The sequence below is a fragment of the Amblyomma mixtum genome, chromosome 2 (assembly GCF_055824585.1).
Source record: "Amblyomma mixtum isolate Tamu chromosome 2, ASM5582458v1, whole genome shotgun sequence".
NCBI lineage: Eukaryota > Metazoa > Arthropoda > Arachnida > Ixodida > Ixodidae > Amblyomma > Amblyomma mixtum.
The window spans coordinates 112,512,503-112,527,508 of record NC_143013.1 but is presented as its reverse complement, the minus strand read 5'-3'; the positions used below and the strand labels follow the sequence as shown (position 1 = coordinate 112,527,508).

Here is a 15,006-nt window from a genome sequence, read left to right as displayed (position 1 = left end):
TGGAATGTGTTGCAAGCATAGCAAAACTTGAGAGACATATTGCACCCGCTTAAACATTTGTGCGAATCACTGTGGTATACCGTCCTCGTTCTCAGGTATGTTCAGTACCTGCCTTCTGAGGTTTGAAATAAGGGGCGCTTTTGATTGACTGGCAGACTGTGCTGCTTCCAAGAATTTGTTTTGAAGCGTTTCATGTATGTTTATTAGAGCAACTGCACAAAAAAACATCAAATGAATTGGCTCTTCCCTCCCAATAGACTCTGAGCAAAACAACCCGTTTTAAAATGAGTGGAAGTTTTGAAGAAACCAATCTTTGAAAACTCTATGCAGGAAAATGTGTTGCCATGGACTGCGTTATTTCCGACAAATTCCACAGCTTACTTTGTGCATACAAGTGAGAGAGGTGGATTTGGTAAAGAGCATCGACGTCGCAATGCGCTTTAGGACAAGTTCCGTGCCTACCTCCTGCTCTCAGTTTCACTGATGTGCACCTCGGTCGATGGTCCGAGTAGTGCTGTGGTCATGGTGCCGTGTGCGGGTATGTGGTGCAGAAGGGTGAAGAAGTAAATCTATTCATAAATTTGGGTAATGGGCTGCGAGCGTTCTATCCCTTCAGGCAAAAGGTCTGACAGTTGGTTCACTTCCCTACTGTAAACAGGAAATTCAATTTGTAGCTCATCGCTCACTTTACAGGTTTAAAACAGCACTGCACGAAAGATCTGTAGTTTAAAACACAGTTTTCTTGCCCACAATAACAAGTTTATATATAAAAAGAGGGCTTATTAGGGAATAAGGGACATTTTATAATAACAGAACGAAATGTACGACGCCTGTTAAACAGGACAATAAGAAATACTGAGTGCTGTGTTTCGCCTGCAGTGTATGATACAGAAACATGTCGCATACATCTCCTAGTTGTGATTTCAAGCAGGCGAAAATTATTGAAACATGTCGCATACATCTCCTAGTTTTGATTTCAAGCAGGCGAAGATGATTGGAACATGTCGTATACATCTCCTAGCTGTGATTTCAAGCAGGTGAAAATGACCTGTTGTCACAACAGGAAAGAGCCATTTAGGTGTGCGTGGCTGGAGTTTGGCTCTCTGGTCGCTGAACCAAGGTGCATCAAAAGCATCAGGACGCAAGGGGTTAGTGGTCGTTTCTAATACGAGCTGTGAGTGAACCGCACACGGTCACCACTTTCTGTTTGAAATATTATAAAAAGTTTTACTAGAATGGCAGTCTTCGGCTTGAGGTCTAAATGGCTTCCTCTGTAGACTCAATGTTAAAATGCTTCTGTGTCGCTTTCTAGTCGCTGTCTGCACGCAGTTTGTCCAAACAGGGCTGTCCGAGGAGTTTTGCATCTAAGCTGTGCAGTGGGTCCCTTTCAGAACCTCTAGAAGTCCTGATCATGAAACAGCCAGGATTAACGTTCACCGTACGCTTCAGAAATGTGGAACGATGACGATGAAAACATAATTAAACAGAAAAAAAAAGTTGTGGGTTGTTATTCTTATGCAGCTTGTACATACGGGCTCGCATGTCCGAAACCGCCTTTACGTTTTCGTTCATAAACTGGGATATTTTCATCTGAGGAGGTACTCGAATGTACTGATGGAACTCCCGGCCCATCCTGTTTTTCGGTACATGCGTGGCGCTTGCAAGCATAATTCTGAGTCCACAAAACAAGCCATTTGCGTTGTTGTTTTTCGAAGAAAATACAGTTTTTGTTCCTTAGTTGCTATGTTATGTTTACTTAAGCTCGTACTGAAATGTGCATAGAGTATGCGGCGACATTGGAAGTTTTACTGCAAACAAACAGTTGACGTTCACGCACAAAGTTGGGTCTTCTTTGAAAGCGGCCTCCTTTTTGTATTTGCTATCAGTAAACGCGCCTCTGACTTAGAGAGTCGTTTCTGTTTGAAATATTTTCGTTTAACTTCGGAAATGGATTTCCCTTTTATTTGAACTATTTGTACCCCGGTGCGTTTTTTACTCTCTTTATAGCAGCGTAATGGGGCATTCGCCTTTGCTCTGAGTGGAATCCTGTCAGTGCGCATTTTACTGTCGACATTTTTCTGTTATTCTCATTTTTGTTTCCGTTTTTGAAAGTGCAACAGCGGGAGCTTCGTCCACAAGTCGTGATTTTTCACTTAATGTTCACGTCAATCGCAACGCCGCAACGCCGCAGCGCGTGGCGCTGGGTTTAGACAGCGCCACAGCCTGCGTTTAGAATGGGTTTACATAGCTCCGGAAATGAAAACAGGTAAAGAGAGAATAGTAATGGATCACGCTGGTTGGTATCGTCTATTGAAACACATTTGCCTCCGGTAGGATGAATTAGGAGCGCTGTGAATATCTTCATCCACCAGAAAGGATAAGCGACTAACTGTATATGAAGTGGGTTTCTCTTTCAAATTTGGCTAAAATGAAAAGGTAGCATGTTAAGTAGGCATAGTAGTAAAAGTTGTTGGGCTAGTAGCAGTAGTGGCAGGTGTAGAAATAGTATTAGTAGTAGTAGAATTAGTAGTAGTATTGTAGTACTGGAAATAGTATGCCCACTATAATTGGACCAGGCGTCCAACCAATACTCTGTTCCCAAAGCTGGTTCAGAATAATCACTGTTCTAATACTCAGTCACTTGGAGACAAAGAAAACATTCACACTTTTATAAAACCTTCTACTTTAGAAGTTCCCTGTAACTATGTCTAAGTTATGACGCTAATAGAACGAAGAGGACAACGCACTTCAGAAGGCCATATGGTGTCTTTATACGAGGGGTCGATTACCTGCCTCTCTAAATTTTTATAGCTCGCGGTTCAGCCACATATGTCTTCTCATAACAGCACAAAACCCCAGATACAGAAGTTTCGCGATGATATTCGTCAGTCCTTGGGACACAATATGGCTGCTAAAGGACCTCGCCCCAGTTTATCCGCTTTTTTAGCACATTCCAGGACGCGCAAGGGGAAAATTAAAAAAAAAACAATTTTATAACGGTATCTAGATTTAAGGAACACTGCTTTCCGGCAAGTCGGCAGTGATCCAGAGGTATAAGAAAGAACGCAGCTTCCAAGCACGGACTGGACGAGATGAACTTTCTCGCCCTGCTGTGGCTCTTGGGAGCACTTGCTCTGCGGTCAACGTTCGGAAATGCGGCGCAGAGCGACGACCAAGCGAATACCCTCAGAGTAAGTAATACTTCTATTATCGCATATAATTTATTCGCCAAAAGCGGCAGGTTGTTTACCTGTGCTGCCGTGATTATAAAAAATGCTAAAATAATCATAAAAATTCTTCACCGTTTCCTTCCAAGAATTCTTTCCTTGTGAGCCCTTAAGCCAATCAGCAATTTGCTTTGAATTTTGGGTGGCATACCCTTTAGGAAGCAAGCACATTCCTAAAGAGCATTTGTATTTCTTACATATGTAGTTACCAGATCTCATGGCACTATAAAACTTAGTGAGTAACTAAGTTTGAATACATTTGGGCCAATTCCACGGCGATAGTGCCATTACAGCACTTCAAAAGGATCTAAGCACTATTTGAACTTGGTGTGACAAATGGTACAGGCCTCTTAATCTAAATAAATGCCAATCCACATCATTTTCCCGCAAAAACAGTTATTGAGAGCACTTACAACATAAAATCGGTTGCCGTTACCAGAACATCATCTTATGAATACCTAGGATTACACGTCACATCATCACTGACATGGACAACACATATTCAGACCATCTGTTCCAAAGCATCGCGCACACTTGGTTTTCTCCGTCGCAATCTAAAATCTCGATCACCTGAAGTAATAAAGTTGGCATACATAATATTCGTACGTCCTAAATTGTAGTACCCGTCATCTGTCTGGCATCCATCACAATCGTATCTCATCTCAGACCTTGAAGCCAAGCAAAATAGTGCCGCCCGTTTCATTACATCGCAGTACTCAAGAAATGCCAGCGTAATAATACTAAAACGATTCCTCGGCGTTCAAATGCTAGCAACTCGCCTCGTAATTTCCCGTCTATGCCTTTTTCACTCTTTCTTTTATCGCTCACCAAGACATTTGTTGCTGCAGCCACTCCCATGAACGTCATCCCGCCTAAACCACAATAACGTAATCGCACGCATTAGAAACCGCACCTCCGCAATGAGCACTTCCTTTTTTTCCGACACTCTGGAATGGCCTTCCCGACAACATAATAACATGCTCCGATCGCCACCTTTTCCGCGAGAAACTGGCTAAGCACTTCTGATAAACATCATTCATACTGCTACACTGAAGTGCCAACTGTACCCTGTTTCCCTTTTCTTTGTTTATTTCTTGCTTTTAGTTTGTATATTATTGTACACTTTTTTGTACCCCGTGTATTTTCCCCCCTCTATTGTTTTGTTCTTACACTCCCCCCCCCTTATGTAATGCCTCCGGACCTTTAAGGGACAAATAAATGAAATGAAGCCGTATGGCGAGATTCACTACATTAAGCACGCGCAGTCAACAGTCTGGGTTTCTCGGTAAGCTACCGTGCGAACCTTCATATGACCAACGGGAAATACGAGCTGACGTTAGGGCGAAGGTAGTCATTGTGGGTGAATTGTACTGTTATCCAAAGTAATTATTTCAAGGCGAAAAGCTCTTCCCACATATACAAGAAAGAACAGAATACTGTGAAAGTGTAGCGCCACCGCTTCGGCAAGGGGAAGACGACGAAGCGGTGGGCACGTGCAGGAGAACGCGGCTCGCGCAGAAGAGAACGCTCTGGACTTCGGCCTCGCCGGACGCTGCCGCTGCTGCTCGGTCGCTACCTCTTCTAAGGCAGCCTCAAATAAACGTGGCCGTGGTCGCCTCCTGGGCGACCTCAACACTGGCCTCCACATCGTGGTGACCCGGAGAGCCGCGCCTTCTATCCCAGCGGTGTCCCAGCATGGCAGGCTGGCAAGACCTGGATTTCAACCCCCCGCTTCCAGCGTTCCGGCCTGCAGGCGTCGGCGGGTGGTTCGCCCAACTGGAGGCTGCGATGTACTTGAACGGCATTACCATCCAGCCGTTTAAACACGCAGTCCTCTGTGACATTCTCCCGCCTGACCTCCTCTGCCGACTCGCCTGCCCTGCCTCGGGATGCCGGCCCTACGACGAGTTGCGCGCTGCCGTCCTCGTCTACTACGGCGCATCATACCACCCGCTGCCGCTCCATGATGAGGCGGACTCGCTTTCGCCACCGCCAGTGCCTGCGCCCGCACCAGCATCGCACTCGTCTTCGGCTGCATCCTCCAGCAACAGCACGCCGCAACCGTCACTGGCCAGTACTCTTCCGCCACAGTCCAGCGTCTCCGGCCCGGTTGCTTTAACAACGACCGCACCCTCGAATTCCTGCCCTTTCGCCAAGGACCTGGCTCAAGACGAGTGGCAGCCACCCGAGCTTCTCGACCCTTCACGTCTGCAGCTGTGGCCGTTCCGCCCGCACAGCCCTGTAGTTTGGTTTCTGCAAGTGGACGCTCAGCTATACGTCAACGGCGTCCGATCACAGATCTGGCGGTACCTCCTCGTGAAAAGGGAGTTGCCCGCCGATCTCATTTCCCAGCTCGACCTTCCGCCGCCGGGTGAACACCCTTACGATGACTTGAAGGACGCCTTCTTCAAGTTTTTCGGCTCAAACCTTCCCCGTCCTGCGTCCCACGCGGTACAACAAGCTTCGGCTCTAGACGCCGATCCACGTGCGAGCACCCGTCCCACGACTCCTGCCCAGCCCTGCTTGCCAGCTGTGGTGCTGCCTTGGGACCACCACCAGAAGAGGTCTCTCTCGACCCGTGCCCCACCTCTTCGGCAAGTACCCCGACCTGCGGCGCAGCCCCGCTCCTCGTCACATGTTCGCCTGTCCCCTCATGCCTCTCTCCGGTGAGCCCATCTGTCCTTCCTGTCGCGGGGCACGCATGCACGCCACACCAGGACCCTGTCGCTGCTAATGCGCAACCCGCACTGCTTCCCACGGCTCCCTGGTCATCTGGCGGCTTCGCAAGTGACTCTGCCTCTGCGCCAAACGAGACAGTCACCGGAGGTAGCATGCATGCGACATGGACGCGCCTCAGCGGGCCCCCTCCAGCACCGCCTGTCGTAGCAGCACCAGCGCATCCCGTTTCTTCCGACGCTCACGTGCCGGATTTGCGCCCTACTCCTGCATCCACCGCTGCCACTACCCAAGCAGTCCTGGCTTTCCAATCAGATGGCAGCCGCCCGTTGCTCACTCCGCCTTCGCCTGCCATGCCGTTGCTGCGCCGCCACGAGCGACTGCGCCATCGCCTCCGCTTCTACCACTGCTGCTGTATCAGGCGGCACCTACTACTCCGCCGGCTGGGGCGACGCACTTCACACGCTCGGACATCTGTACGTTGGTTGATGTTCAGGCCATCCTCGAGCCCACTGCCACCACTACTAGTTTCTCTGATGACTGCTTTACGACCATCTCGTCGACGCTTACTGGGTGACTTTTCATGTCTGCTGCCCCTGTCCTCGCCTTCCGCTTTCTGCCTCCCTCGCCCATTGCGAAGCAGCCAGGCTCGACCGCCTGAGCTTTGTTCTCCAGCCTGACTGCCTTCCCGGACTACCGACCTGACCTCACCGGCCTTTCGTTCCCAGTTTATATTTTTCTTTTGTTCCACCCTCTCCTTTCGTGTTTTCCGTCCCTTTCGCACAAACCGGACGTTCGTGCTGGGTGGGGGCCTCTGTAGCGCCACCGCTTCGGCAAGGGGAAGACGACGAAGCGGTGGGCACGTGCAGGAGAACGCGGCTCGCGCAGAAGAGAACGCTCTGGACTTCGGCCTCGCCGGACGCTGCCGCTGCTGCTCGGTCGCTACCTCTTCTAAGGCAGCCTCAAATAAACGTGGCCGTGGTCGCCTCCTGGGCGACCTCAACACTGGCCTCCACAAAAGATATGATTAACGGCGAGAAGAAAAAAGTTAGGGTTGATAAATCATATTCATGCTGTGGAATTGCGATTGCATTCGCCTTTTAGCCAATTTTGGTCGTTTTAATTATATATGAGTCATGCTTAAAGTGCCTTTGTCTACCTTACACAGTGGAGAGTGCAATCCACCTAAGCACCACCTGCCACTTATATAGAACACTGAAACTTGACACACACGGCCGACGCCGCCTCCGGACAGTTCACGCCCTTATTCACCTCCAATTTCTCTCACTTCTCCATCCCTGCTCCTAAATGTGATGATGGAGGTTTTCCTCTCTCCACCTGCCACCAGCAAACCGTGGCATGCGAGAAGTGGGGAGAGAGACATCCCCTACGTTCTTCCTGCAGCACCATTGTTGGCCGACGGAGGATTCACACATTCGGCGGTGCCACCGAAGCCCGACTCTTCTCGCTTTGAAGGCATCCCTAAGGTTATCGCATTACAGCGCAGTTTTTACAGCAAACATGAAAATTCAAATTCCAAACTCAATGTTTGAGATTTTGTATTGACACATTGACTATAAGGGATGCCGTATAGGAGGGCACCAGAACAATTCAGACCTTGTGCGATAAGACATGCGCTGATATGCCAACACATGAATTTTCAGCGCGTATGGAACTAAAGCCTGAACTCCATGTACGCGAAAACTCACGCGAACGCGACGGCGGCCAGCGATGAGCGATTCTTGCCGTGTCGCTTGCCTCGTTGCTCTGATAGACATCAACAGAAAATTTCGCTCGTCACCGGGAACTCCGTCGCGATTAGCGAACCCGCACACATCCGCAGGCCATTTCCGGTTTGCCACAGCTTCTCCTCTGAGATATGTCTTCGCCTCAACAAGCGCGTCATACTGTTCATGCCGTCGCAGAGAAAAATATTTGCTTTGCTGTAATTGTGAGGCGGACGCGAAAAATTTAAATAATGAGAACAATCTCTTTGTCGGATACGAAGCGCTAACAACATTTGGAGCGGGCTGTTTGCGTGGGCACATTGCACGAAGAGATGTGTGTCGAGCCGCGGCTATCAGCGCCTGATCCACCGCGCCGCTGCACTTAAACTGCAATTACGTGCAAAAATACTAGCGGCGCGTATACTCACTTGAATATTGCACATTGCTCTTTTGCAAGCAGCTCGCGGTGAGAGTTTACTGGAGTGTTTACTAAGCCGGAGTGCGCAGGCAACAAACGAAAGCACACTTTGCCTGTGAACTCGGGATGTGACTTCGTCTCCACAAGCAAAGCGGCTTGGTCATTGCCATTGCTCCTAGACCACCGTCGTAGAAAAGAAGAAAAAAAATGTTTCTTTTGCCCTGGTTATGAGGCACACCCACAAAAGTTTAAGAGGGAACTGTTTACGGGCGTGTTTAATATCGCCATGAATAAAACGACTGTAAAAATACTGTCCCGTCTAGCTACTTTGCTCCATGGATGACATGAGCTATAACTACTGCAACAGACAGCCCACCGAATACGCACCGAATGCAAAACAGGATAAAGAATAGAAGACAGTGCTAGCTCAGCTAATTCGCATTTGGCCCAACTAGGCAAATTAACCTTCAGACTATTTTCATTTGCCCTTTACTGAAATGCGGTTGCCTTGACCGTGGGATCAGGAGCGGAATGCCAAGGCTATTTACCCAACGTTGCTGGTCCGAAATATTTCAGGATAATTGTAAATGATTTGGGATTCAAATTTAGAACGAGAGGCACGACACATTGACCACAAAATAAACTTATGGTGGCGTGAAGGCTTGTAATGCTTGTTTGCTCATTCATCTAAGCTGCCGGCACGCTGCTTTATATTGATTTGTTTGTGATGCAAGATGCCACCAGATATACCTTGAAGGAGTGCAGGTACGCGCCACTGCTTCTACGCGGTTTGTGATTGTTTTGCTAAATTTTTTTCTTATTTCGAAAGTTCGGTCAGCTTTAAATTGAGCCTTGATGAGAGAAGCGGGAATTCCGTTACTCTGAGAGTTCAGTTTTTTGGCCACGAATGAACCCAATGAAGAATTCATGCAACCGTAACTTCCGTCTTCTCATCCGTTGCCCACGGCGTTGACAAGACGAAGATGAAGATGACCCCTGGTATACACTCAACGTTCGTCGTGCTTCGCCGGCTTCATGTGCCGCCGACTTTTCGAGGCAAACCACACGATGTGGACGACTGGCTCGAAATGTTTGGCCATGTGGCTGCGCTCAACGCTTGCGACAATGAGCAAAACTAAGAAACGTTCCTTTTTTATTGGACGGCCCCGCCGCAACAGCGCTTTAAAACCACGATGTTTCCCCGATGAGCAGGCAGAAGAAAAAACTGCAAGGCACCCGCCAGCGTTGTCTGGGATGAGAGTGGAGTTTCTGTTGCATCAACGAATCCCAAATGAGACGTTATACGCTGAAATCAAAGGCACACGTTACTGATCGAAGGTGGTTATTCTCTTCATCCTTTCTCTAGAGAGGCGGCCATACAAAGACAAGAAAACTTTTTTACACGTTTCAACATTCAGAGTCAGCCTAAGTAGGGATGATATTTCGAGTTCGAAAGAAATAGGCTGATTGCGAGCTTTCTGTAACTTCTGGAAACGTCGTCTTGCACCATGCACGTTAATAGTGTGTATTGAACAATACGCACTATTACGGGCTTCAATGCGTTTATCTTGATTCGGCAATATTGCTACAGTTACACGGGCTTTTTTACCTGAGGATATAGCGTTTATATAATCGTCAAATAGCTTGATTAAGGAGAAAAATAGGGTTGCAGTGCGAATGTTGATGATCTGTATAAAAAGCTCAATTAAGTTATTTTTGTTTGGGATGCAGAACAATAAATGAAGCACTTAATAGCAAATTGACTGTTATTGTAATTCTGAGTCAACTGGTTCTGTACTACTGATCGGGTTCTGTGTGAAAATATTATGCGGAATGTTAGAACACACAAGCCTTAAACGGATCTCGCGCAGACCCCTGTGCTAGAATACGGCAAGCTGCCGCAAAAATACTAATCCTAAGCGGTCCCTGCCTTATAGACGAAAGCCACCTCAAAAACACCTCTATTTCATTAGGCCGCCCGGAATATGATGCATGTGCATGACGATAATCCACGTGTGCCTTTAATGCATAAAATAAAATCAGTTTTCGGCACGTTTGACATAATATTTACGTCTGTGAGTATGTACAGGTTGTCTTAGATATCTTGTACGCACAACAAACCCGAAGTTTACGCGTTAATACTGTCGGATTTGAAACGTATTAATGGACACCGACACGTTGAAATCGCGTTCCTAATACGTCCCGATGCATTACAATCGCTTTATGTACAAAATAAATTATTCACCTGCATAGTTGCTTTAAAGTGGCGGATAAAATTAACTGAATGTCAAGGGTCGCTATAAACCAGTCCTCTAGGCCTGCTGATTTTCTAATGATTGAATACTCTGTCAGCGCTCCAGCTGCGTATCACAGCCAAAACTCGCAGCGCTGATATTGCTAGTGCAACAAAATATGCACAAACCAAGGCACGCCATCCAGGCGAAAGTGTGCCTGAGGTTAGGCCTGTCACAGTGCTTACGGTTTTAAAGCGGTGCTAAATGATCCAATTCAATTTGTAAAGTGTTTACAGTGGGCAGAAAGCCCTCGCGCCCCAACCCCGAGGCCGTACCTGCCCCCCGTTGATGTTATCGTAATAGCGGCTAAAATACCTTCTTCCGTCTTCAGCTTGTCACGCTACAAACGCTGAATTCCAACACAACATCCTGCGTCGGCTCAACCATCAGGTACATAAACACTTCTATTTTGCAACAATAATGCAACAGAGGCGCGTGAACTAACTTTTGTTCAGCTTATCGGCACACTTCACGCTCTGAAAAGCAGACCTTCATGTATCTCGCCGGTACACCGTATTAGAATCGGATGAGCGTGGTCGGGCCGGAGAAGAGACGAGGAAGGCGGGAGACGGGGTTACGAAGAAAAACAAGGAAGGAGACTTTATACAGGAATATTTACATTATTTACAAAAAGGGTAACGGAGAGGGACTCTCAGTGGAGAAGAACTTCTTCAGGAGTCAACGGGAGTGCCCTGGAGTCTCAAAACAACTCCCCGTTAAATAGTCTTCGTATTCCCCAGATCCCTGACTGGGGAATAAACTTCGAAGGATGACGTCCAATCGCATGGGCAGACGTGGACTCCGGAGGTACTAACCACGGCTGGGGCGGTGCGGGCTGTTCCGCTCTCTCGCAGCTCGGTCGATGAGCGGGTGTAGGTGCGGACTAATTCAACACAGCTGGAAAGGAATCTCCCGCAGTCTGCCAGCAGGTGAACGACCTTCCTCGTGCACATGTTTGACGCTTCCCTGCCGGATGTCGAAAACACGAGACGTCGAGGACACAGCCGACTTTCAATTAGCACATCACCACTCTGTCCTCGACCCGAGGGTCGACTCGGCCACCTGACGCCGTCACGTCGCCACCACGTCACCGCTGTTTCTGCCGCTGCTGTCGTCTACGCCAGCCCCCGCCGCACCTTCGGCCTTCGCCAATCAGGGTCCGCTGCCTTAATCCACTTAGGCAGGAGACGAGCGCGAGCTGCCTTAATCCACCCAGGCAGGAGGAAGGGGGGGGGGGGGGGCATCCCATACACAACAGCACCCCCGCCACCAGACAATGCGTCCGGAATATGAGCCGCTCCTATGCAGCTCGGCTGACAGGACGTGCAAGAGGGGGCTCTCGTTCCACTCTTCTCCAGGCCTCTCTTCATCGGCTGTCGATGTTCAGCTCTCGGAATTTCTCTGGAAGGCGAGCCAAACGGAACCACGAACGCCAAGCCGCACACAACAAAAGCAAGCGCCGTCTGTAGCCCACTCGCCCCGCCAGACGAAAACCAAAGCAAAACTGCTTATGCCTAGCCACCCCTCTAAGTAAAATCTTAAATGAAACAAAATTTTCCTAAACGAACACGAAGTGCGTAGCCGATGCACGGTTCGGGCATTCGGACCTCTTAAAAGTGTTGTCATAGTGCATGACACGAAAAAAAAAACGGAGGGAAAATTAGAATTGGTCTAGAATCGGTCAGACAAATTGAAACAATTCTCGATGTCACCCGGGCAGGCAGGAATCAGCCGAGAGGTCAGACAGAGGCTTCCAATTTTGCCCCTAAGCTATTCCCTATTTTCAAGCACGACAATGACCATGTCGTCTTCCTTGCATTCTGCATGGCAGCAGATAAGACGTAAATGTGCGAAACTTGCACAACAAACCTCGCAGAAGAAATATACTGCGCCACCTCATACGGCCAAACAAAACAGCATCCCTACGAGCTCTCGCGAGCATCCTAAGCTACAATGGCCAAGAGAGGCTTCGCTCGTGCTTCTGCGTACACTAGCGCCTAACATATACTGCAAGTAAGCGTACTTGCAAAACCGCACAACACTGTCGAAGTAATAACGTTGTGCAAAAGTTAATGCGGTAGAAAATTTGAGCATCTCCGGGAGCTTACGCCAGCTACCCAAGCTATGATGGCCAAAAGTGGCCTCGCTCGTGCTTGAGTGTCAGCGGACACTAGTACGCAATAATCGGAGCAGTTTAAGTTAACGTGCCAAACCTCGAAACGAAAACAGGAAAATTACAGCTCGAAGTAATCTCGCAGCACCCACGCGAGGGACTACGCCACATTCGCCCGTGAGTTACTTCGCTGTACATCCGCAGCTCAGCGGGCACTCTCGCAATTCGCAGCGCAGCTAAACATATATCCAAGTGTCTGCTGAGCGGGAATTCGCATAAAATGTTTGAACATAACTGATGCCACGAAAGAAAAGAAACAAAACATAGATAATCGCGCGGCTGAAATTACAGCTCACAAAGGAAATCGTTCGCGCTACAGTGAACTGCGCATTCATAGGTCACGTAAAACAAGAGTATTCATGGTTACATCAATGCTGCGAAAGTTAACGATGAGTACAAAATTCAATCAGGCAAAGCTAAAAGTTGGTTTGCTTTGACCTTTCTTTGTACAGTTGAGTAAATGGATACAACGAAAACCAAAAGTAAATACAAAATGTGCTTATTGCTAGAATGCACCTGAAAACCGTCGTGTGATTCAAGAAATCCATTGCTTCCGTTTCTTCAGCCGCGCCCTGAGGGGTCGCGGTAGTACGGCCGGTCTACAAGCTAAGGTTTCACAAATGCTGAGTGGCCCTTTCGTTCCGTCTCTCCGCGACAGGCATGCAAAGCCTGTGTAGCGCTGGGAAAGCCTAACGCGAGAGATGTGCTTTCTCTTCTCTCGGCACATCGCATGTTGTGTCCCCCTCTGACCTGCGCGCGCTCTGCGACACCCTTATGTGTGGTGGCCTTGAACCCTTCTCCCTAGTACGCCGCCCGCGTCACATGCCTTGTAATTAGGGGTGTGCGAATATCAAATTCCTCGAATACGAATCGAATACGAATACTTGGCTCCGAATATCGAATCGAATATCTAATAATCAAGGACAGACGCATTTAACCACTACAAAACATTTATTTGAGCACCCAAGAACATCACAGTTCAACTATCGATGATTAAATGAACACAAAAGGTGTGTGTGGCTGCACAAAAAGTATCAGTCTCGAAAATTATTCTTAGAAGAGTGGAAATATCAGAGAAGATGGCTGGTACACAGCATTGATTAAGGCTAGCTTGCCATCAGCACGAACGCGCGTTGCTGGGATGAACATAAAAGGTTGTCGTGAAGGAAAACCTGCTGCTCCACATGGTCAGGCCGAAGTAGTTCCCTTCTAGCTGAAACGACTCCTCCAGCCACAGAAAAGGCCCTCTCACTTGGCACTGACCTGGCACGTATTGCGAGGTACTTCGTGCACAGCTCTGACTATACCAGTAATAAGGGAGTAATTACTCATTGGCATCCACCCAAGCGCAGCCATACGGCTACAAAGGAAAGCTATACAGCTTTCTCAGAAACTTCGTAGTTAAAGAAAAATTCGTCCTGGTCCGGGGTATGGCTGCGCTTGGGTGGATGCCAATGAGTAATTACTCCCTTATTACAAATCTACTCCACCTTGGGGGATTCCCCTAAACATTTGACCTCTGACTATACCAGCTTCGCAGGTATAGCCACAAAGAAGCTCACCAGCGCAGTCAGCTACGGCATGGCCCTTGGAGGAAGGAATGCGCATTGCTCTGGGCGCCGCCTTGTTGTTATGTCTCTGTCAATAGGGCTTGCGGACCGAAGTGAACGCCGGTGCTCACAATGAATATTTGGCTAGATACGAATATTCGCGTCGGGTCGAATATTCGTGACTATACGAATACTTGGATTTCGAATCGAATACGAATACTAAAATATAATATTCGAATTATATTCGAAACTTTCGAATATTCGCACACCCCTACTTGTGATCCCTTCTGCGGTCTCTCGATAGAGCAGGTGGTTTGCATCCAGACTGCGCATGATTAGTCGCCTGGGTTTTTATGGAACGCTTGCAAACTTTTGAGTGCCGCGGTGGCAATTACGGGAAATTTCGCGGCGTCCTCAAATACAGAAGCTTGACCCGCGCTTTTTGCGTTGTCGCAGCGGTGTTCGGACCAGCTGTCTTCACGCGTGACCGTCTTCCGGAAACCTCGCCTGTTGACTTTCGCTGCCTGTCAAAAGTTCGCGTGTGGTCAACAGGTGCTAAGCTGCCGGCCCCAGCCTTAGTCGAGCCATCAATTCCCGATCGCCCATCGTGTTCGCGATTTTTCTCGCCGCGCAGCGAAGCCACTTGCGCTTTGCCCAGAGTGCCAGGCGACGGTCTTTCCGAAATATCCTACGCTCCTGCGATTTCATTCGACCATAACTCGTTTTCGGGTGTTGGTCGCGAGCGGCCGTCGTTCCCTCATCATTGAGCTGATCTTTGTTTTCATGCAGCGCTGATGCGCATTCCTCGCTAACAATCAAACTTTCAGCTCTCGCTTTCACCGCGTGACTGCTTTCCAGAGGATTACATTTCGGCGCCGCGCCTACACCTATCTGCGTGGCAACGGCAATCTGTGCGGCCTCGCACTTTTCAGCCAACGCTG

At 48.5% G+C, this 15,006-nt stretch overlaps 1 protein-coding gene across 1 annotated transcript in view; it reads left to right on the top strand.

The window, feature by feature from the left end:
* Nucleotides 1-3,092: 3,092 nt before the first annotated feature.
* Nucleotides 3,093-15,006, top strand: part of LOC149360599 (uncharacterized) — a 31,340-nt gene continuing 19,426 nt past the window's right edge. The window contains exon 1 of the mRNA XM_089569343.1: nucleotides 3,093-3,191. Within this exon, the coding sequence (XP_089425469.1) occupies nucleotides 3,093-3,191 (99 nt within the window). The remainder of the gene's footprint in view (nucleotides 3,192-15,006) is intronic.